Source organism: Crinia signifera, chromosome 12 (genome assembly GCF_055691185.1).
Source record: "Crinia signifera chromosome 12, ASM5569118v1, whole genome shotgun sequence".
Classification (NCBI taxonomy): domain Eukaryota; kingdom Metazoa; phylum Chordata; class Amphibia; order Anura; family Myobatrachidae; genus Crinia; species Crinia signifera.
Window position 1 is genome coordinate 72,783,093 of NC_139228.1, and position 23,527 is coordinate 72,806,619.

Genomic DNA, 23,527 nt, shown 5'->3' on the forward strand with positions numbered 1-23,527 from the left:
TAGGGGGGGCAGGGAGGTGGCCCCAATGCTCTCTCCCCAGGAGACCCCCTACTTCTCACTCCCCCTAGAGACCACCTACCCCCTCTCCCCCTGGACACCCCCTACCCCTACTCCCTCTCACCCCCTGGAGACCCCCTATCCCTACTCCCTCTCCCCCATGGAGACCCCCCTACCCCCACATTCTCTCCCCCCTTGAGACCCCCTACCCCCTCTCAACCCTGGAGACCCCCTACCCCTTTCAACCCTGGAGACCCCCTACCCCCTCTCAACCCTGGAGACCCCCTACCCCCTCTCACCCCTGGAGACCCCCTACCCCCTCTCAACCCTGGAGACCCCCTAACCCCCTCTGGAGACCCCCTACCCCCTGCACTCTCTCCCCTGCACTCCTCTCCCCCCTGGAGACCCCCTACCCCCTCTCCCCCCTGGAGACCCCCTACCCCCTCTCCCCCCTGGAGACCCCCCTACCCCCTCTCCCCCCTGGAGACCCCCTACCCCCTCTCCCCCCTGGAGACCCCCTACCCCTACTCCCTCTCCCCCCTGGAGACCCCCTACCCCTACACTCTCTCCCCCCTGGAGACCCCCTACCCCTACACTCTCTCCCCACTGGAGACCCCCTGCCCCTACTCTCTCCCCCCCCTGGAGACCCCTACCCGGCAGTGCGACACGCCCTCCCCGGGAGAGCCCCCGCTAGTGGTGTGTGTGCAGCCCCCGGACACTTACTGCGCAGCAGCGGGACGTCTCCTTCCGCACGTACTTCCCCCTGCACCTCGGCCGGTTTGGAAACTTCTTTCTTGGTTTTCTTCCTGGATAACATCTCCCACCCCCCAAACCGGGCTCCGCTATGCGGCGGCGAGTCCCCGGCTCATGGTCTCCGCTCTCCTCCGGCTGAGGAGTGACATGCCCCTGTCCCCCGCCACCTCCACTTCCACTTCCACTCCCCGGGCTCCCTCTGTCGGCGGCACCGGGAACACCGGCCCGGCCGTGCTCGTTCTCGCGGGAGGGGGCGGCGCGTGCCCGCGAAGGAGGGATGCGTGAGAGCGCGCACAGGGGGCGGGGCATGGCGTCACGTGAGACAGCAGCATGTGGGGCGGTGGGGAGAGCGCGCACACATCTCTCCAAACAACCCGCCCATTCGCAGTGAGGTCATGGCCTTTCCCTCGCCCCGCATTGGCCAGCTGTGGGGAAGGGGCGGGTCGCATAGATGTGTGATTGGGCAATGACTGAGTAGTAACTGACGGCGTCGCTGTCTGGCGCGTGTGATTTTATGTCGGCATACACGAACCTACCGGCAGGGTGAGGTGACGCTGTTCCCTCAAGATAGATGTTGTCAAAGCTACTCAGACGGGTATTGGTCATTGCACTGGGTAGCCCACAGAACGTTGACATGGCTAAGGTCGACAGTGTTGAAAGCTCAAGCATTAGGTCAACAATGGAAGGGGGACAGTTAAAAAGTCAACGTGAGTGTTTAATTTTTTTGGCCCAAATGTCGACATCATCAGAGTGTACTGTGTCCACTCGTGCTTTGGGCACGGTGCCTTGCTAAGCTCGGCACACTATTCTATTCTCCCTCCACTACCATAGTGGATGATAGGGCATGAAATACCGCCTGTTGGCATCTGTCAAGTCATAAAAAAATGTCAACATGTGTCGACCTTTTACCCATGTCAACCTTCAGCGGTCGACCCAATGCATGTTGACTCTATATGTGTCGACCTAACGACCATATACCACCCAGGCGGTATCCGGATGCTAGGCTGACAATCAATAGGTTGACCACATGTAGTCGACATGCATCAGGTTGACACTGACAAAAGGTCTACACAGGGAAAAGGTTGACATGTCAATGGTCAACATGCATTTTTCACGATTATTTTCATGCTTTACGATCGGGGCTCCAGTTTCGACAGGTGATGACCTAGACATCAAATTTGTGAAATACTTGTGTGGACCAATGCCTTTTTTTCTAATGACCTTTTGCTTGTGTCGAACTAATGTCAATGTCAACTTGTTCCATGTTGATCTTTTTTTCCATGTCGACCTAGTGCCTGTGAAGCTTTTGCAGTCGGCCTGTTACCTGTCGACATGGACACTGTCAATGCTATGTTCCACGCCAACTCAGACCCAGCACCTTTAAAAAAAAAAAATATTACTGTTATACCCCTTTCACACCACACCTCACCACCCTGGTGATTGCTGGACTGGTAGCGTATGGCCCCGGGTGGAGGTGTGGTGTGAAAGCAGCACAGCTTATAACCCGGGTTGTCCAACCCGGAAATTCGACACGGGTTATAAGAAGTGTTGAGACCTCTGTATAATGAGATACGGTCATTTGGTCTACAGCAAGTTGGTTGACAATCGTTAGGTCGACACCATTATGTCAACATGGTATAGGTCGACATGGGTCAAGGTTGACATGTTCTAGGTCGACATGTCATTAGGTCAACACAAGCACAGGCATTAGACCATGTCGACAGTCAATTGGGTGGGATGCTACTCATTACCAGCAGAGGCGTCTAACCTTTTCCGAAATGCTTTACAAGAGCTGTCCATGCCGGGCTTCCGTAGCTGTCTGCGCATGTGGTACACTGAGTCCACTCTACACTATTAGACTCACAGCAGCGACACTGGGGCTCCGTGGCTGCAGAACAACATGAAGAACAGATTCAGCACCATAGATCTTCGGGCTGTCATCGCAGAGCTCAATGCCAGGTGATGACTGGATGCCTGGCAGGCTGGCACTCACCCTGCAGCAGTGGCAGTGACTGAGTATAACCCTCTAGCACTAACTACATTACAAGTGTAATCATGATACTAATGGCTGTTTCCTTGTTTCCTAGTTTGCTGGGGATGCGAGTGAACAATGTCTATGATGTGGATAACAAGACGTATCTCATCCGCTTGCAGAAGTAAGATTCTCATTGGTGCCCTGTGGCAGCTGTGTGTGCACTGGGGTTATATAGGTATACTGTGCACTGAGGTTATATAGGGATACTGTGCTCTGGGGTTATATAGGGTAAAGTGCATTGGGGATATATAGGGATACAGTGCGCTGGGGATATATAGGGATACAGTGCGCTGGGGTTATATAGGGATACAGTGCGCTGGGGTTTATATAGGGACACTGTGCGCTGGGGTTATGTAGGGATACTGTGCGATGGGGTTATGTAGGGATACTGTGCGCTGGGGTTATATAGGGATACTGTGCGCTGGGGTTATATAGGGACACTATGCGCTGGGGTTATATAGAGACACTGTGCGCTGAGGTTATATAGGGATACGGTGCGCTGGGGTTCTATAGGGATACTGTGCGCTGGGGTTCTATAGGGATACTGTGCGCTGAGGTTATATAGGGAGACTGTGCGCTGGGTTATATAGGGATACTGTGCGCTGGGGTTATATAGGGACACTGTGCGCTGGGGATATATAGGGATACTGTGCGCTGGGGATATATAGGGATACTGTGCGCTGGGGTTATATAGGGATACCGTGGGCTGGGGATATATAGGGATACTGTGCGCTGGGGATATATAGGGATACTGTTCGCTGGGGTTATATAGGGAGACTGTGCGCTGGGGTTATATAGGGACACTGTGCGCTGGGGTTATATAGGGAGACCGTGCGCTGGGGTTATATAGGGAGACCGTGCGCTGGGGTTATATAGGGAGACTGTGCGCTGGGGTTATATAGGGAGACTGTGCGCTGGGGTTATATAGGGACACTCTGGGGTTATATAGGGAGACCGTGCGCTGGGGTTATATAGGGAGACTGTTCGCTGGGGTTATATAGGGATACCGTGCGCTGGGGTTATATAGGGACACTGCGCTGAGGTTTTATAGGGATAACGTGCGCTGGGGTTATATAGGGATAACGTGCGCTGGGGTTATATAGGGATAACGTGCGCTGGGGTTATATAGGGATAACGTGCGCTGGGGTTATATAGGGACACTGTGCGCTGGGGTTATATAGGGATACTGTGCACTGGGGTTCTATAGGGATACTGTGCGCTGGGGTTATATAGGGACACTGTGCGCGGGGGTTATATAGGGAGACTGTGCGCTGGGGTTATATAGGGATACTGTGCGCTGGGGTTCTATAGGGATACTGTGCGCTGGGGTTATATAGGGACACTGTGCGCTGGGGTTATATAGGGAGACTGTGCGCTGGGGTTATATAGGGACACTGTGCGCTGGGGTTATATAGGGACACTGCGCTGGGGTTATATAGGGACACTGTGCGCTGGGGTTATATAGAGACACTGTGCGCTGGGGTTATATAGGGAGACCGTGCGCTGGGGTTATATAGGGATACCGTGCGCTGGGGTTATATAGGGACACTGCGCTGGGGTTTTATAGGGATAACGTGCGCTGGGGTTATATAGGGATAACGTGCGCTGGGGTTATATAGGGATAACGTGCGCTGGGGTTATATAGGGACACTGCGCTGGGGTTATATAGGGATAACGTGCGCTGGGGTTATATAGGGATAACGTGCGCTGGGGTTATATAGGGACACTGCGCTGGGGGTTATATAGGGATAACGTGCGCTGGGGTTATATAGGGATAACGTGCGCTGGGGTTATATAGGGATAACGTGCGCTGGGGTTATATAGGGAGACTGTGCGCTGGGGTTATATAGGGACACTGTGCGCTGGGGTTATATAGGGAGACTGTGCGCTGGGGTTCTATAGGGATACTGTGCGCTGAGGTTATATAGGGAGACTGTGCGCTGGGGTTATATAGGGACACTGTGCGCTGGGGTTATATAGGGAGACCGTGCGCTGGGGTTATATAGGGAGACCGTGCGCTGGGGTTATATAGGGAGACTGTGCGCTGGGGTTATATAGGGACACTGTGCGCTGGGGTTATATAGGGACACTGTGCGCTGGGGTTATATAGGGACACTGTGCGCTGGGGTTATATAGGGATAACGTGCGCTGGGGTTATATAGGGATAACGTGCGCTGGGGTTGTATAGGGATAACGTTCGCTGGGGTTGTATAGGGACACTGTGCGATGGGGTTATATAGGGATACTGTGCGCTGGGGATATATAGGGATACTGTGCGCTGGTGTTATATAGGGATACCGTGCGCTGGGGTTATATAGAGATACCGTGCTCTGGGTTTATATAGGGATATCGTGCACTGGGGTTATATAGGGATACCGTGCGCTGGGGTTATATAGAGATACCGTGCTCTGGGTTTATATAGGGATACCGTGCGCTGGGGTTATATAGGGATACCGTGCGCTGGGGTTATATAGGGATACCGTGCGCTGGGGTTATATAGGGATAACGTGCGCTGGGGTTATATAGGGATAACGTGCGCTGGGGTTGTATAGGGATAACGTTTGCTGGGGTTATATAGGGAGACCGTGCGCTGGGGTTATATAGGGAGACTGTGCGCTGGGGTTATATAGGGAGACTGTGCGCTGGGTTATATAGGGACACTGTGCGCTGGGTTATATAGGGAGACCGTGCGCTGGGGTTATATAGGGAGACTGTGCGCTGGGGTTATATAGGGATACCATGCGCTGGGGTTATATAGGGACACTGCGCTGGGGTTTTATAGGGATAACGTGCGCTGGGGTTATATAGGGATAACGTGCGCTGGGGTTATATAGGGATAACGTGCGCTGGGGTTATATAGGGAGACTGTGCGCTGGGGTTATATAGGGACACTGTGCGCTGGGGTTATATAGGGATACTGTGCACTGGGGTTCTATAGGGATACTGTGCGCTGGGGTTATATAGGGACACTGTGCGCGGGGGTTATATAGGGAGACTGTGCGCTGGGGTTATATAGGGATACTGTGCGCTGGGGTTCTATAGGGATACTGTGAGCTGGGGTTATATAGGGACACTGTGCGCTGGGGTTATATAGGGAGACTGTGCGCTGGGGTTATATAGGGACACTGTGCGCTGGGGTTATATAGGGACACTGTGCGCTGGGGTTATATAGGGACACTGTGCGCTGGGGTTATATAGGGACACTGTGCGCTGGGGTTATATAGAGACACTGTGCGCTGGGGTTATATAGGGAGACCGTGCGCTGGGGTTATATAGGGATACCGTGCGCTGGGGTTATATAGGGACACTGCGCTGGGGTTTTATAGGGATAACGTGCGCTGGGGTTATATAGGGATAACGTGCGCTGGGGTTATATAGGGATAACGTGCGCTGGGGTTATATAGGGACACTGCGCTGGGGTTTTATAGGGATAACGTGCGCTGGGGTTATATAGGGATAACGTGCGCTGGGGTTATATAGGGATAACGTGCGCTGGGGTTATATAGGGACACTGCGCTGGGGTTATATAGGGATAACGTGCGCTGGGGTTATATAGGGATAACGTGCGCTGGGGTTATATAGGGAGACTGTGCGCTGGGGTTATATAGGGACACTGTGCGCTGGGGTTATATAGGGAGACTGTGTGCTGGGGTTCTATAGGGATACTGTGCGCTGAGGTTATATAGGGAGACTGTGCGCTGGGGTTATATAGGGACACTGTGCGCTGGGGTTATATAGGGAGACCGTGCGCTGGGGTTATATAGGGAGACCGTGCGCTGGGGTTATATAGGGAGACCGTGCGCTGGGGTTATATAGGGAGACTGTGCGCTGGGGTTATATAGGGACACTGTGCGCTGGGGTTATATAGGGACACTGTGCGCTGGGGTTATATAGGGACACTGTGCGCTGGGGTTATATAGGGATAACGTGCGCTGGGGTTGTATAGGGATAACGTTCGCTGGGGTTATATAGGGACACTGTGCGCTGGGGTTATATAGGGATACTGTGCGCTGGGGATATATAGGGATACTGTGCGCTGGTGTTATATAGGGATACCGTGCGCTGGGGTTATTTAGAGATACCGTGCTCTGGGTTTATATAGGGATACCGTGCGCTGGGGTTATATAGGGATACCGTGCGCTGGGGTTATATAGAGATACCGTGCTCTGGGTTTATATAGGGATACCGTGCGCTGGGGTTATATAGGGATACCGTGCGCTGGGGTTATATAGGGATACCGTGCGCTGGGGTTATATAGGGATAACGTGCGCTGGGGTTATATAGGGATAACGTGCGCTGGGGTTGTATAGGGATAACGTTCGCTGGGGTTATATAGGGACACTGTGCGCTGGGGTTATATAGGGAGACTGTGCGCTGGGGTTATATAGGGAGACTGTGCGCTGGGGTTATATAGGGAGACTGTGCGCTGGGGTTATATAGGGACACTGTGCGCTGGTGTTATATAGGGATACTGTGTGGCTGTGCTCGTTCACTTATATATCATTATATTGTGATCCCCAGGCCGGACGCCAAAGCCGTGCTCCTGCTGGAGTCGGGGATCAGGATCCACACGACAGAGTTTGAGTGGCCCAAGAACATGATGCCATCAGGCTTCGCCATGAAGGTTGGAACGAACGAAGCTGCAATTTGTCTCTCTTCTTAGTAACCCGCCCTTATATTAGGTCGACATGGCTAAGGTTGGAGGGTCGACACAAGCATTTGGTCGACAATGGGAGGGTCAACAGTCAAAAGGTCGACAAGGTTTTTCAGGGGTTTTTTTGTTCTGAATTTTGATGTAAGTCAACATGGACACCGTATCAGTGTATTGTGTCCCCTCGCATGGCTCGCTGCGGGCGGCTCACTATTATATTCTCCCTCCATGCCCTAGTAGGTGGTAGGGTAGGAAATACCGCCTGTCGGCTCAAAGAAAGTGAAAAACTCTGTACTTGTGTAGTTTCACGGCGGCAGGCTACGCTACACTGTCAGCGTAGCCCAATGGCTGCCTAGCGTAGTCAGCGTAGTGTCCCCGTCAGGCAGCTAGTCACCGTATTGTCCCCAGGAGCTGCAGCTCTGTCCCTGGCAAGTCTAGTGAGCGCCTCTCACACAGCGCCGGTAACCGCCAGATCCCCTGTGCTGGCGGACGCCGGCGGAGAGGCGCTCCATCTGTCTGAGATGCAGGAGCGTCTCAGACGTATGTGCGTCTCAGTAAGTATTGCGGCAGGGTACTGCAACCCTGCCCGTGTCTGCTTCAGGGAGATGGGGTTAGGGGTTCAGTAGCAGGTGCGTCTTATGCACAAAGGTGAGTGTGGTGCACAACTGCGTCTCATGCACAATAAAGGAGGCATTTGCCATTGCTCCATGTTACATACTGACAAATGCCTCCATTTCAAACCCCCACTATCCACGCCAGCCCAAAGCATGGCGAGCGCAGGCGGTACGCATCCTTTCCGACCTGTTCAAGGCTCTATGCGCGCGCCGCGCTTCGAGCAGACGTGGATAGTGGGGGTATTTCAGGAACACATTCACATCTGTCATGTCAGGCAGGTTAAAATGGTCAAGGGTTCCCACACAATGTAATAAGCGCTGACTGACTACCGCTGACTGACTACCGCAGACTGACTACCGCTGACTGCGTACCGCAGACTGACTATGCTGACTGCACACCGCGGACTGAATACGCTGACTGCGCACCGCGGACTGACTGCGCACCGCGGACTGACTGCGCACCGCGGACTGACTGCGCACCGCGGACTGACTACGCCGACTGCGCACCGCTACGCTGATACTGACAGGGACGCTGGCCGCGGGAACACTACGCTGATACTGACAGGGACGCTCACTATGCTGTCCGCAGGAACATGACGCTGATACTGACAGGGACGCTGACTATGCTGTCCGCGGGAACATGACGCTGATACTGACAGGGACGCTGACTATGCTGTCCGCGGGAACATGACACTGATACTGACAGGGACGCTGACTACGCTGGCTGTGGGAACACTACGCTGATACTGACAGGGACGCTGACTATGCTGTCCGCGGGAACATGACGCTGATACTGACAGGGACGCTGACTATGCTGTCCGCGGGAACATGACGCTGATACTGACAGGGACGGTGACTATGCTGTCCGAGGGAACATGACGCTGATACTGACAGGGACGCTGACTATGCTGTCCGCGGGAACATGACGCTGATACTGACAGGGACGCTGACTACGCTGTCCACGGGAACACTACGCTGATACCGACAGGGACGCTGACTACGCTGGCCGTGGGAACACTACGCTGATACTGACAGGGACGCTGACTACGCAGGCCGCGGGAACACTACGCTGATACTGACAGGGACGCTCACTACGCTGTCCGCGGGAACATGACGCTGATACTGACAGGGACGCTGACTATGCTGTCCGCGGGAACACGACGCTGATACTGACAGGGACGCTGACTATGCTGTCCATGGGAACATGACGCTGATACTGACAGGGACGCTGACTATGCGGTCCGTGGGAACATGACGCTGATACTGACAGGGACGCTGACTATGCGGTCCGCGGGAACATGACGCTGATACTGACAGGGATGCTGACTATGCTGTCCGCGGGAACATGACGCTGATACTGACAGGGACGCTGACTATGCTGTCCGCGGGAACATGACGCTGATACTGACAGGGACGCTGACTATGCTGTCCATGGGAACATGACGCTGATACTGACAGGGACGCTGACTATGCTGTCCATGGGAACATGACGCTGATACTGACAGGGACGCTGACTATGCGGTCCGTGGGAACATGACGCTGATACTGACAGGGACGCTGACTATGCGGTCCGCGGGAACATGACGCTGATACTGACAGGGATGCTGACTATGCTGTCCGCGGGAACATGACGCTGATACTGACAGGGACGCTGACTATGCTGTCCGCGGGAACATGACGCTGATACTGACAGGGACGCTGACTATGCTGTCCGCGGGAACATGACACTGATACTGACAGGGACGCTGACTATGCTGTCCACGGGAACACTACGCTGATACTGACAGGGACGCTGCCTATGCTGTCCGCGGGAACATGACGCTGATACTGACAGGGACGCTGACTACGCTGGCTGTGGGAACACTACGCTGATACTGACAGGGACGCTGCCTATGCTGTCCGCGGGAACATGACGCTGATACTGACAGGGACGCTGACTATGCTGTCCGTGGGAACATGACGCTGATACTGACAGGGACGCTGACTACGCTGGCTGTGGGAGCACTACGCTGATACTGACAGGGACGCTGCCTATGCTGTCCGCGGGAACATGACGCTGATACTGACAGGGACGCTGACTATGCTGTCCGCGGGAACATGACGCTGATACTGACAGGGACGCTGACTATGCTGTCCGTGGGAACATGACGCTGATACTGACAGGGACGCTGACTACGCTGGCTGTGGGAACATGACCGTGATACTGACAGGGACGCTGACTATGCTGTCCGCGGGAACATGACGCTGATACTGACAGGGACGCTGACTATGCTGTCCGCGGGAACATGACGCTGATACTGACAGGGACGCTGACTATGCTGTCCGTGGGAACATGACGCTGATACTGACAGGGACGCTGACTACGCTGGCTGTGGGAACATGACCGTGATACTGACAGGGACGCTGACTATGCTGTCCGCGGGAACATGACGCTGATACTGACAGGGACGCTGACTATGCTGTCCGCGGGAACATGACGCTGATACTGACATGGACGCTGACTATGCTGTCCATGGGAACATGATGCTGATACTGACAGGGACGCTGACTATGCTGTCCACGGGAACACTACGCTGATACTGACATGGACGCTGACTATGCTGTCCGCGGGAACATGACGCTGATACTGACATGGACGCTGACTATGCTGTCCATGGGAACATGATGCTGATACTGACAGGGACGCTGACTATGCTGTCCGCGGGAACATGACGCTGATACTGACAGGGACGCTAACTACGCTGGCTGTGGGAACACTACGCTGATACTGACAGGGACGCTGCCTATGCTGTCCGCGGGAATATGACGCTGATACTGACAGGGACGCTGACTATGCTGTCCGTGGGAACATGACGCTGATACTGACAGGGACGCTGGCTGTGGGAGCACTACGCTGATACTGACAGGGACGCTGCCTATGCTGTCCGCGGGAACATGACGCTGATACTGACAGGGACGCTGCCTATGCTGTCCGCGGGAACATGACGCTGATACTGACAGGGACGCTGACTATGCTGTCCGCGGGAACATGACGCTGATACTGAAAGGGACGCTGACTATGCTGTCCGCGGGAACATGACGCTGATACTGACAGGGACGCTCACTATGCTGTCCGCGGGAACATGACGCTGATACTGACAGGGACGCTGACTACGTTGGCCGCGGGAACATGACGCTGATACTGACAGGGACGCTGACTATGCTGTCCGCAGGAACACTACGCTGATACTGACAGGGACGCTCACTATGCTGTCCACGGGAACATGACGCTGATACTGACAGGGACGCTGACTACGTTGTCCGAGGGAACATGACGCTGATACTGACAGGGACGCTGACTATGCTGTCCGCGGGAACACTACGCTGATACTGACAGGGACGCTGACTATGCTGTCCGCGGGAACATGACGCTGATACCGACAGGGACGCTGACTATGCTGTCCGCGGGAACACTACGCTGATACTGACAGGGACGCTGACTATGCTGTCCGCGGGAACATGACGCTGATACTGACAGGGACGCTGACTATGCTGTCCGCGGGAACATGACGCTGATACTGACAGGGACGCTGACTATGCTGTCCGCGGGAACATGACACTGATACTGACAGGGACGCTGACTATGCTGTCCACGGGAACACTACGCTGATACTGACAGGGACGCTGCCTATGCTGTCCGCGGGAACATGACGCTGATACTGACAGGGACGCTGACTACGCTGGCTGTGGGAACACTACGCTGATACTGACAGGGACGCTGACTATGCTGTCCGCGGGAACATGACGCTGATACTGACATGGACGCTGACTATGCTGTCCACGGGAACATGATGCTGATACTGACAGGGACGCTGACTATGCTGTCCACGGGAACACTACGCTGATACTGACAGGGACGCTGCCTATGCTGTCCGCGGGAACATGACGCTGATACTGACAGGGACGCTGACTACGCTGGCTGTGGGAACACTACGCTGATACTGACAGGGACGCTGCCTATGCTGTCCGCGGGAATATGACGCTGATACTGACAGGGACGCTGACTATGCTGTCCGCGGGAACATGACGCTGATACTGACAGGGACGCTGACTATGCTGTCCGCGGGAACATGACACTGATACTGACAGGGACACTGACTACGCTGGCTGTGGGAACACTACGCTGATACTGACAGGGACGCTGACTATGCTGTCCGCGGGAACATGACGCTGATACTGACAGGGACGCTGACTATGCTGTCCGCGGGAACATGACGCTGATACTGACAGGGACGGTGACTATGCTGTCCGAGGGAACATGACGCTGATACTGACAGGGACGCTGACTATGCTGTCCGCGGGAACATGACGCTGATACTGACAGGGACGCTGACTATGCTGTCCGTGGGAACATGACGCTGATACTGACAGGGACGCTGACTACGCTGGCTGTGGGAACACTACGCTGATACTGACAGGGACGCTGCCTATGCTGTCCGCGGGAACATGACGCTGATACTGACAGGGACGCTGACTATGCTGTCCGCGGGAACATGACGCTGATACTGACAGGGACGCTGACTATGCTGTCCGCGGGAACATGACGCTGATACTGACAGGGACGCTCACTATGCTGTCCGCGGGAACATGACGCTGATACTGACAGGGACGCTGACTACGTTGGCCGCGGGAACATGACGCTGATACTGACAGGGACGCTGACTATGCTGTCCGCAGGAACACTACGCTGATACTGACAGGGACGCTCACTATGCTGTCCACGGGAACATGACACTGATACTGACAGGGACGCTGACTACGTTGTCCGAGGGAACATGACGCTGATACTGACAGGGACGCTGACTATGCTGTCCGCGGGAACACTACGCTGATACTGACAGGGACGCTGACTATGCTGTCCGCGGGAACATGACGCTGATACCGACAGGGATGCTGACTACGCTGTCCACGGGAACACTACGCTGATACCGACAGGGACGCTGACTACGCTGGCCGTGGGAACATGACGCCGATACGGACAGGGACGCTGACTATGCTGTCCGCGGGAACACTACGCTGATACTGACAGGGACGCTGACTATGCTGTCTGCGGGAACATGACGCTGATACTGACAGGGATGCTGACTACGCTGTCCACGGGAACACTACGCTGATACCGACAGGGACGCTGACTACGCTGGCCGTGGGAACATGACGCTGATACTGACAGGGACGCTGACTATGCTGTCCGTGGGAACATGACGCTGATACTGACAGGGACGCTGACTACGCTGGCCGTGGGAACATGACTCTGATACTGACAGGGACGCTGACTATGCTGTCCGCGGGAACATGACGCTGATACTGACAGGGACGCTGACTATGCTATCCGCGGGAACATGACGCTGATACTGACAGGATGTCGACCTTTTGCCTGTGGACCTTCCTATTGTTGACCTAATGCTTGTGTCTACATTCAGACCATGTCAACCTAATGTATGTCGCCCTAGCGACCGCACCCTCCTCCCCGCTGTATTTACTAAAAATCACATTTATTGAAAGCTGCGAAGATGTAAACGTGTAGTAATTATGCCACAGTCTTATGGCTGCAGTATGGACCCTAGTCCGTGACCAGTAAGCACTGTTACAGTAACACGAGTTCTCATACCTTACCTGGTATCACGTAGTGTTCATTCTATCACTCGCCATCTTTGAAAACCCATGCAGTTCCTGTTCCCTGCCTGGGGTGTCGCTGTCTGCTGTGGTGTTTCTAGCTCAGGTCTGGTTTGCATATCAGTGCTGATATACAGACCACACTGTGCTAGAAGCACTACAGCAGACAGTGACATCCCAGGCAGGGAAGAGGAACTGCGTGGGTTTTCAAAGATGGCGGGTGCTAGAATGAACACTATCACGATTGGACAAAGACAAAATGGGGGAAATGTATAAAGATGGGAGGTATATTTCACATGGTCTGTTGCTATGGGAAACCAATCAAAATCTGCTTATTTATTTAGCATCTTCTAGATAATAGATAGTATCTGATTGGTTGGCCAGAGCAACATCCAGTGTGAAATAGAACTCCCATCTTAGGGCATACACACGTAGAGATGTGTGCTAAGCTATTTAGGGTAGGTGAATTCCCTGTGTCCAGATCTCCCATGGGGGGCCCATACACATGGAGCGATGTGGGCTAAGCCATTTTACTTAAGCAAAAAAAAAGGCAGAATAGTGGATGAGGATGACGTAGATCGCCATCGCTCATTCTGTACACACAGAGATTCGCATTCACTTGCAAAGCAATTTGACTAGATTTTGACTTCATGCACTGACTTAACTAGCGAGCGATAGTAACGCGTGGGACCGCGCATCGTCATAGAATAGAAATAATATTGCATGAATTGAACTCTCCACTGCCAGGCCCCTCTGAGCCAGTCCTCCCCTGATTTGGCCCCTCTAGGCCAATCCCGCAGTCGACACCAGCTTCCCCCCAGGGCCAGTCCTGGATCCTTCTCCAGCAGCCTCCATGTGTCATACCCTCTAACGGCCCCTGTGGGGCAATCTCATGGCCTGCTCTACATGACCATGGTGGGTCAGATCTGAGTCTCCTTTAGTTGTGATACTGATAACTTTTGCTCACCCGTAAAATAAAGTCATTGTTGATGCATCTCTCAGTGCAGGAAGCATCTCCGGTCCAGGCGGCTGGTCAGCGTCACACAGCTGGGAGTGGACAGGATTGTGGATTTCCAGTTTGGTTCCGACAACGCAGCGTATCACCTGATTGTGGAGCTGTATGACCGGGTAAGAGATTTCTGGAAGAATCATGGAAGAATATACATGCAATGTGGATTAATAGTAGGAATTTGGTGAGGGAACGCCATCTTTGTATATTGTGGGCATGTGATAATATCGGAATAAGTTCATCGCAGTGGGCGTAAAGCGCTCCTGGAATAGTCGGGTGACGGGACTCTGGCACTATCAAAATTGTTAGCACTATAATTACATATGAAAGAAAATATTGTGCGAACTCCTGGGTAACCTGACCAATTGCACTAGGGACACACCAAGTGTTGTTATCTGATTATAACACTACTGTTCTTTATTTCAGGGGAACGTCGTCCTCACTGACTTTGAGTATCTCATTCTGAATATCCTGCGCTTCCGTACAGACGAAGCAGATGATGTGAAGTTTGCCGTTCGGGAGCATTATCCCGTGTCTAATGCTAAAGCCCCAGAACCTCTTCTTACCATGGACAGGTATGATGGTAGTGGCTGAGTTATATTGTCATCCTTGTAGCTGCCTTCTTTGTGACAATTGACTGTCATTTATTATTGTGTCTAAGGGGTTTATACAGACCCGTCGCCTATTCAATGCTGCCGTTATTGACAGCATTGAGGGCAGATTCCGATAAAATCAGATCAGACTTTAAAACAAGTTGGATCTGTTTTGTCACAAACAGCAGCGGATTGTCGAATTCACGTCCGTTTTTGCTGATTTGCAGACTTTCCAACCCTCGACAGTCGGTACATTTAATACCAACTGTCGACTTTCTGTCGGGACGTTCCAACAGATGGGAATCCAAGTCTGAATATCCCCCTAAGTGACCTGTTCCCCCTCCTTTTTTTTTTTTTTATTCAGTAGTTTTATTTGATTTCAAAACATACAAACAAACAGTAAAATATACTTGGTTACCAGAAAATATATAAATATATCACATATACATAAACAACAATGAAATAAGAAAAAATAACATAAAAATGTATAATAATAAACAAATATAAGAGTAAAAGTTCTTGCTGTTCCTTTTTTAGTCAGTATCCTAACTTTCCTTTACCTTTTGCTGCCTATGCAGTGACTCCAGTGGGGCCAATGGGAGGGAGGAGGCAGACTGAGCAGCATTATAGTAGTATAAATAGCAAGATGAACGGGTACTCTTACCATTCTGGTAACTTGCCTTCCTTGTTTAGATTAAAAGAGATATTGGCAAGCGCACAAACAGGAGATCAGGTGAAGAGGATCCTTAACCCTCATCTCCGTAAGTCTCTGTTCAGTTTTTGGGGAAGGGGGTGACGTAGAAACAGAATATATTTGTCTCTATCTTTTATCCAGCGTACGGCGCTACCCTCATAGAGCACTGTCTGCTAGAACATGGGCTCTCCAGTAACGTGAAGGTTGAGCAGATCTCTGGGGAGACAGGTGAGTGACTGATACAATATTCAGGGGCAGGTGTATTAAGCCTGGTGAAGAGATAAAGTGGAAGGTGATGACGCACCAGCCAATCGTCTCTGTTTGAATTATGACAGTTTGCAGTTGATTGGCTGGTACGTTATCTCCTTCCACTTTATCTTTTCACCAGGCTTAATACACCTGTCCCTCAAAGGCTTTGTATATGTCAACTGAATTACATTCCTGACTCCAACTGCTGGGGACTTCAGCTTGAACATAAATGGTTTGATCATACTGACTAAAGCAATGTACACAGGCGGTGGGCGATTGTTTTAATCAAAGTGATTTTGACTACATTGTCAAAGTCGCTTAGAAGGTTTGCCTGAATCGCTCGGTGTGTACACGGGGTGACAGTGATGCACGGCCCCGCAGCGCTGCTATCGCCTGGCCGAATAGACACTGCAGGCAAGCATATTTTGACTACACGCTACAGCGTCTATTCCGCTGTACACGCGGGCTGCTGCTGGGGACAGCGCCGACTTATCACTGGCAGCAACTGCGCGATTTTGACTAAGCAAAACCGCTTAGTCCAAATCGCCCAGCTGCAGCCCGTGCATACACCCCTTAACTTGTTGGATTAATATCTGATCGGGCTATTACTGCACACTGCACTTTTTTTGTGGCCAGACGTGCTCTGTAGCTACAGAGGTACGTATATTTTTTTGCCTGTTGCATTTTTTTTGTTTCTTGACATTTTTGTCTAGCACTATATAGGATAACTCGTGGTCAGATCATTTTATTTCTCTTTTGTAGATCTAGAAAAAGTTCACGCAGCTTTAAAGATGGCGGAGGATTACATGGAGAAAACATTGAATTTCGATGGAAAGGTAAGATATTGGGAGTTATTGGGACTGGCAGTATTATCCCCTCAGTGCTGAACGAACGGCAAAATGTGTATGATCAATGGGACTGTATAAAATATTTTATGAGGAGCCTGTTATCAGGGTTTTTGCTGCATTTTCATGTGCGTTCCAGCCCCACCGGAGGGGCCTCTTTTTGCGTCGCCTGGTGCTGTGCTGCCCGGGACAGTGACCTCCTCAGTGACCGGAATAGGAGGCAGAGCCCGATAGTCCCTCCAGCAGGAGGCTGCCGGGTGCAGCAGGAGGGGGAGAGCCACCGGTGGAGGAGAGGGATGGGAAGAGTATGTTGGAAGAGAGGGATGGGAGGTGTATGTTGGAAGAGAGGGATGGGAGGTGTATGTTGGAAGAGAGGGATGGGAGGTGTATGTTGGAAGAGAGGGATGGGAGGTGTATGTTGGAAGAGAGGGATGGGAGGTGTATGTTGGAAGAGAGGGATGGGAGGTGTATGTTGGAAGAGAGGGATGGGAGGTGTATGTTGGAAGAGAGGGATGGGAGGTGTATGTTGGAAGAGAGGGATGGGAGGTGTATGTTGGAAGAGAGGGATGGGAGGTGTATGTTGGAAGAGAGGGATGGGTGGTGTATGTTGGAAGAGAGGGATGGGTGGTGTATGTTGGAAGAGAGGGATGGGAGGTGTATGTTGGAAGAGAGGGATGGGAGGTGTATGTTGGAAGAGAGGGATGGGAGGTGTATGTTGGAAGAGAGGGATGGGAGGTGTATGTTGGAAGAGAGGGATGGGAGGTGTATGTTGGAAGAGAGGGATGGGAGGTGTATGTTGGAAGAGAGGGATGGGAGGTGTATGTTGGAAGAGAGGGATGGGAGGTGTATGTTGGAAGAGAGGGATTGGAGGTGTATGTTGGAAGAGAGGGATTGGAGGTGTATGTTGGAAGAGAGGGATGGGAGGTGTATGTTGGAAGAGAGGGATGGGAGGTGTATGTTGGAAGAGAGGGATGGGAGGTGTATGTTGGAAGAGAGGGATGGGAGGTGTATGTTGGAAGAGAGGGATGGGAGGTGCATGTTGGAAGAGAGGGATGGGAGGTGCATGTTGGAAGAGAGGGATGGGAGGTGCATGTTGGAAGAGAGGGATGGGAGGTGCATGTTGGAAGAGAGGGATGGGAGGTGTATGTTGGAAGAGAGGGATGGGTGGAGTATGTTGGAAGAGAGGGATGGGAGGTGTATGTTGGAAGAGAGGTATAGGTGGAGTCGGATGGAGGAGAGGGATGGGTGGAGTATGTTGGAAGAGAGGGATGGGTGGAGTATGTTGGAAGAGAGGGATGGGAGGAGTATGTTGGAAGAGAGGGATGGGTGGAGTATGTTGGAAGAGAGGGATGGGAGGAGTATGTTGGAAGAGAGGGATGGGAGGAGTATGTTGGAAGAGAGGGATGGGTGGAGTATGTTGGAAGAGAGGGATGGGTGGAGTATGTTGGAAGAGAGGGATGGGAGGAGTATGTTGGGAGAGAGGGATGGGAGGAGTATGTTGGGAGAGAGGGATGGGAGGAGTATGTTGGGAGAGAGGGATGGGAGGAGTATGTTGGGAGAGAGGGATGGGAGGAGTATGTTGGGAGAGAGGGATGGGAGGAGTATGTTGGGAGAGAGGGATGGGAGGAGTCGGGTGTTGGAGAGGGATGGGAGGAGTCGGGTGGTGGAGAGGGATGGGAGGAGTCGGGTGGTGGAGAATGATGGGAGGAGTCGGGTGGAGGAGAGGGATGGGAGGAGTCGGGTGGAGGAGAGGGATGGGAGGAGTTTCTGTATGTACTGGAAAATCCAGTCTTTGGAGAGGTAGGTGCGACACCTAAAGTTATATTTAATGCATCACACCTCCATCACCAACAGGGCTACATAATCCAGAAAAGAGAGAAAAAGCCCAGCTTGGAGCCAGATAAACCATCCGAAGACATTCTCACGTGAGCAGGCAATATTGCTTTCAAAGTGCTAACTTAAACATAGAACATCAGTTATTATAAATATTTATGTGAAAATGTGTAATCTGACTGACACCATCTCCACAGTCTGACTGGAAGCTGTCAGGTAGTTGGTAAATTGGGCTGTGTGTAAGCAGGGAATCTTCTACTATGATGGCAAAACTTTAACTGATTGTCTAACGTTACTGAGGGTAGATGTATGAAGCAGTGATAAGGAGAAGTGATAAAGTGCCTGGTACTTTATCACCGGCCAATCAGCTCCCTTATCACTGCTTGATACATCTACCCCTCAATTGTGTGTGAGGAAATAAATTACAATGAAGTAATAACTCTCACAGAAAGAATGCAGGTAGCAGCTAAACCCCCGGTGCTGACAACCAAGTCAGGGATGTAGTCCTAAGTCGACATTCATAAAGTTTTTATCATCATGTCGACAGTGAACAATGTCAGCATTTGCAGAATGTCGATGTGAAATAAATGGAGCATTGGGGTTTGACTGCTGCAGTGGAGGGTCAGGGATAGACAGGAGCTTCGGAGGGCTAGGGATAATCTGCGGCAACAGGGTCTTTCAGAAATCAGGATAGGCTGCGGCAACAGGGCCGTTCAGGATAGGCTGCAGCAGCAGGGTCGTTCAGGATAGGCTGCAGCAGCAGGGTCGTACAGGATAGGCTGCAGCAGCAGGGTCGTTCAGGATAGGCTGCAGCAGCAGGGTCGTACAGGATAGGCTGCAGCAGCAGGGTCGTACAGGATAGGCTGCAGCAGCAGGGTCGTACAGGATAGGCTGCAGCAGCAGGGTCGTACAGGATAGGCTGCAGCAGCAGGGTCGTACAGGATAGGCTGCAGCAGCAGGGTCGCACAGGATAGCTGTAGGCTGCAGTAGTGATGATGGGTTAAGGTACAATAGGGGTAGGATTAGCGATACCCCCAACTGGCAGACAACATGGCGTCCCCTCTTGACACACAAGACATTTATGGTTATTATTTATTTATTTATTAACAGTTTCTTATATAGCGCAGCATATTCCGTTGCGCTTTACAAAGGGGACAGTGATACAACAAAACAGGGTATTTACAGACAGTCAAAATGTAGGAGGGCCCTGCTCGCAAGCTTACAATGATTATTTTCGATATGCTGAATAGTGATGTTACTACCATGCTGACCATCTCATGTCCCTAAATTTTTAACACCCCCCCCCCATGGTACAGTTAGAAAGGGAAATTACATTGTAGTGTAAGATATGAAATATTAGTGTAGTTTGCCTAAATGACACAGACTAAACCAGCGTTCCTGGGCCTGCAGCCTGTCGCTTCTATGAACCTCTGATGTCGCTAGATGTCAGCGAATGTATAAGCTGCACTCACAGATATCTTACGAACCCACGACATGGCTAAGGCGCCTAGTGGGCAATGGGGTGCTCATTGATACCCCTTTAAGACATACCACTGGGATTTTAATGCCGGTACAATCCCGGGAATAGCCTTTCAGACATACGCTAGTCCTGGGATGATGCACGTGCAAGTGAAATATTTTGTATGTCTGAAAGGGTTCCAAAAGTCTTTAAACTTAGGGACATCTTTCCTATCTACGCAAATTTCTACTCGTCTTTTACAAACATACTCTAGGGGGTGGGACATCTCATTCTGATATAAAACTCAACAGTGTTGTCAGCAAATTATCTGCTAAAAATGCCAGCGCCCCTCACAGCGACTGTTTTTTTTTTTTTGTATAAATAAATACAAATGCAGCCAAGTCAAATGAAGTTTAGTTAAATATCGCACCCAAAAAAATAACAGTCACTGGCATTTTCAGGATCTCTCACCGCAACATTGGCACTCAAAGGGTTTAATAAAAAGGTTTGCTTGGCAATTTTCCCACCTATTTTGACAAATCCCTTGGCACTCAAAGGGTTTAAACCAGACAGATCACACACATTCTGGCCTTCAGGCTCTAAGACAATGCTGGCGGATGTGCGTCAAACCGGGTCACATTTCTCATATATTTTGGTCATGTCCTTGCATCAGAGAGCTCTGGGTGAATTATTACCCCCCCCCCCCCTCCCAACCCCTCCTTAGCATTGTTGAATATAGTATCAGATTGTGTTGTGTCTCATAAAAGATATGTTTTGGAACATGGAACATATTCTTATTGCAGACCCTTCTGCTTTAGCTCAGCACTGAAAGCAACCTACCCCTCCTCCGTTACAGAAAGTTATACGTAAAATCAACTTCAATTTCATTATGGAACGGAATATTTAGCTTATTCATATTCGGCTACCTCCCATTAGTCCGTTCGTCTACTTGGCACACATTCACGACTGAAGGAGGAGGTGCGCAGTATTTCCCTAAAGCTTCTCAATGCAATCGCCCCCCCCCATTTAGTTTTAATGTGAGATCCTTCATTTCTGCAAAGGTTTCATTAGATAGATTTTATTTATTTTTTGGTATTTTTAATGTATGGTTCTGTTTCTGTACGGAATATCTTTAGCTGATTTGCTCGGTAAAGGGAGTGCCATGTTTAAAAAAAGTGTGCTCCTTCCATATGTAACCAAATTGTAAAAAGCGGCACTCGGGGACAAAACACTGGTGAATAGGTACAACATTATTCCATAAGCATAATGACGTACGTTTCGGGGTATGCAGACCCCTTCGTGAACCATTACTGCATCCTGAAGAAGGGGTACGCCTACCTCGAAACGTACGTTGCTATGCTTATGGAATAAAGTTCCACCTATTCACCAGGGTTTTTTCCCCGAGTGCCACTTTCTACAATTTGGTTATCTATATTATACTACTGATGTTAAAATTCGAGACAGCTAGTGCTCCTACAGGAAGAAAGACATTTCATTTCTGGCTGATTAATACTGCTTGTCCTTTTCCCTTTTGTGCTGTTTGTGATGTGGATCATTGTGTATTCCCCAGGTATGAGGAATTCCACCCGTTCCTCTTCACACAACATGTCAACAGCCAGTATGTGACGTTTGATTCCTTTGATAAGGTGCGTTAATAATGTGTATATTGCACAGTCTTGTCTTTCTACATTGTGGAACCTGAGCTGATGAAACAAAACTATTGTAATTTTGTTTTTTTATTTTTTTTATTTAATATTACTATTACGTTACGTTTCAGCAACACTTCCATTTATGCCACGTAAATTAAAGCGTTTGCTGAAACGTAACTAATACTAAAATCTGTGCAAGCTGACTGAGAGGGAATATCGTCCACCCCAGAGTAAAATCTAGCGGAGGAGTAGATGTTCATATCCTGCTCTGCGCTGTTCAGGCTTCTGGTGCTACTAGGCCTTGATTCTGATCGGCACCTGGCATTTTCACGGTCTGCTTGGTGCACGCACAAGGGGAGGCGGGATGCAGGCGGGCATGCTGCATTTCCTGGGCATCCCCACGCTAATGTTAGAAACGTTACAGCGATAGAAAGCTCGCTAAGCCGTGAAATACCATGAGCCAACCTGAATCTACTCCTTAGTATTTTGAGGCTTATTCAGACTTGAACCTCTGCTATTCAAAAATGCACAGCCCTGCGATCAGATTACCGCCGCCCCATCAGAGTAAGATCTCGCCTTGTGCAAGTTCCGGAATGGTTTGCAAAAAATTCTGAGATTGGGGTTTAGCAGCAACTCGGTCACTATTGAATGATTTCCCAGTGTGTAGTCTGTGCGTAACCTAGAACCTACTCTTCATGTGCGATAAAATCAGGCGGATCAAGGCCGGAGCTGATGTCACTCACTCTCCCTGACTGGCGGAACTGGGACCCACCCCAACCTCAACGCCAGAGCTCCAGGACCCGGAAACCGAATTAAGAGATGACAACCAATTAACCATCATAAACCTGACCCAAAGAGAGCTAACTGCTGAGAATCACGCACTTCTAGGAAAAGGTCTGTCCTTTTCACCTAACAGTCCACTGAACCGGTTTACTTGGGAAAAGGATCTTCGCTTGTTTGGAAGGAAATTATTACTGAAGAAGTATTTTGCAAATCAGGAGAACATGATCTCCCCTGGCAGAACAAGTACAGAGAACACCCAATCCCCGAGGCAGTGGTCCTTACGGAGTCAGATTTGCAGATGGTTGACATCCTTGAGGAATTACAAGATCCCGATACCCTACAGGAGAATAGAACCAGTCGTCCCATCTTGAAGAAAAAAAGCAATTTCATGCCCCAAGACAATTTCAGTCCGGAGATCAAGATTTTTCTCGACTCGGTGTCCAGGGATATGAACCATCTGACAACCCAATTAGATCAGAGACACCAGTTCAATCACAACTTGACAGGGGATGAAAGACGCACCCTCAGAGAAATACAATCGTGGGAGGAGCTGGTCATCAAACCCTCGGACAAAGGGGGGAATATAGTCCTGTGGCCCAAAGAGCTATATATATGGCAGAAGCGAAAAGACAACTCCATGATCACAATTGTTACCAGCAAATGGCCCTGAACCCGACAAACAACTTTAAAATCTTGTATGAAAGGTTAATC

General features: G+C 51.0%; 2 protein-coding genes across 2 annotated transcripts in view; one reads left to right on the forward strand and one right to left on the reverse strand.

The window, feature by feature from the left end:
• Window positions 1–1,063, reverse strand: part of SAV1 (salvador family WW domain containing protein 1) — an 18,221-nt gene extending 17,158 nt beyond the window's left edge. Inside the window, exon 1 of the mRNA XM_083166907.1 lies at window positions 721–1,063. Coding sequence (XP_083023033.1) covers window positions 721–814 — 94 coding nt within the window. The 5' untranslated portion in view covers window positions 815–1,063. The remainder of the gene's footprint in view (window positions 1–720) is intronic.
• A 1,477-nt stretch (window positions 1,064–2,540) lies between these two features.
• The window catches only part of NEMF (nuclear export mediator factor), an 83,615-nt gene continuing 62,628 nt past the window's right edge, over window positions 2,541–23,527 (forward strand). The window contains exons 1-10 of the mRNA XM_083166903.1: window positions 2,541–2,709; window positions 2,838–2,906; window positions 7,307–7,409; window positions 14,705–14,830; window positions 15,138–15,286; window positions 15,998–16,065; window positions 16,140–16,226; window positions 17,010–17,083; window positions 18,947–19,017; window positions 21,955–22,030. Coding sequence (XP_083023029.1) covers window positions 2,651–2,709; window positions 2,838–2,906; window positions 7,307–7,409; window positions 14,705–14,830; window positions 15,138–15,286; window positions 15,998–16,065; window positions 16,140–16,226; window positions 17,010–17,083; window positions 18,947–19,017; window positions 21,955–22,030 — 882 coding nt within the window. The 5' untranslated portion in view covers window positions 2,541–2,650. The remainder of the gene's footprint in view (window positions 2,710–2,837; window positions 2,907–7,306; window positions 7,410–14,704; window positions 14,831–15,137; window positions 15,287–15,997; window positions 16,066–16,139; window positions 16,227–17,009; window positions 17,084–18,946; window positions 19,018–21,954; window positions 22,031–23,527) is intronic.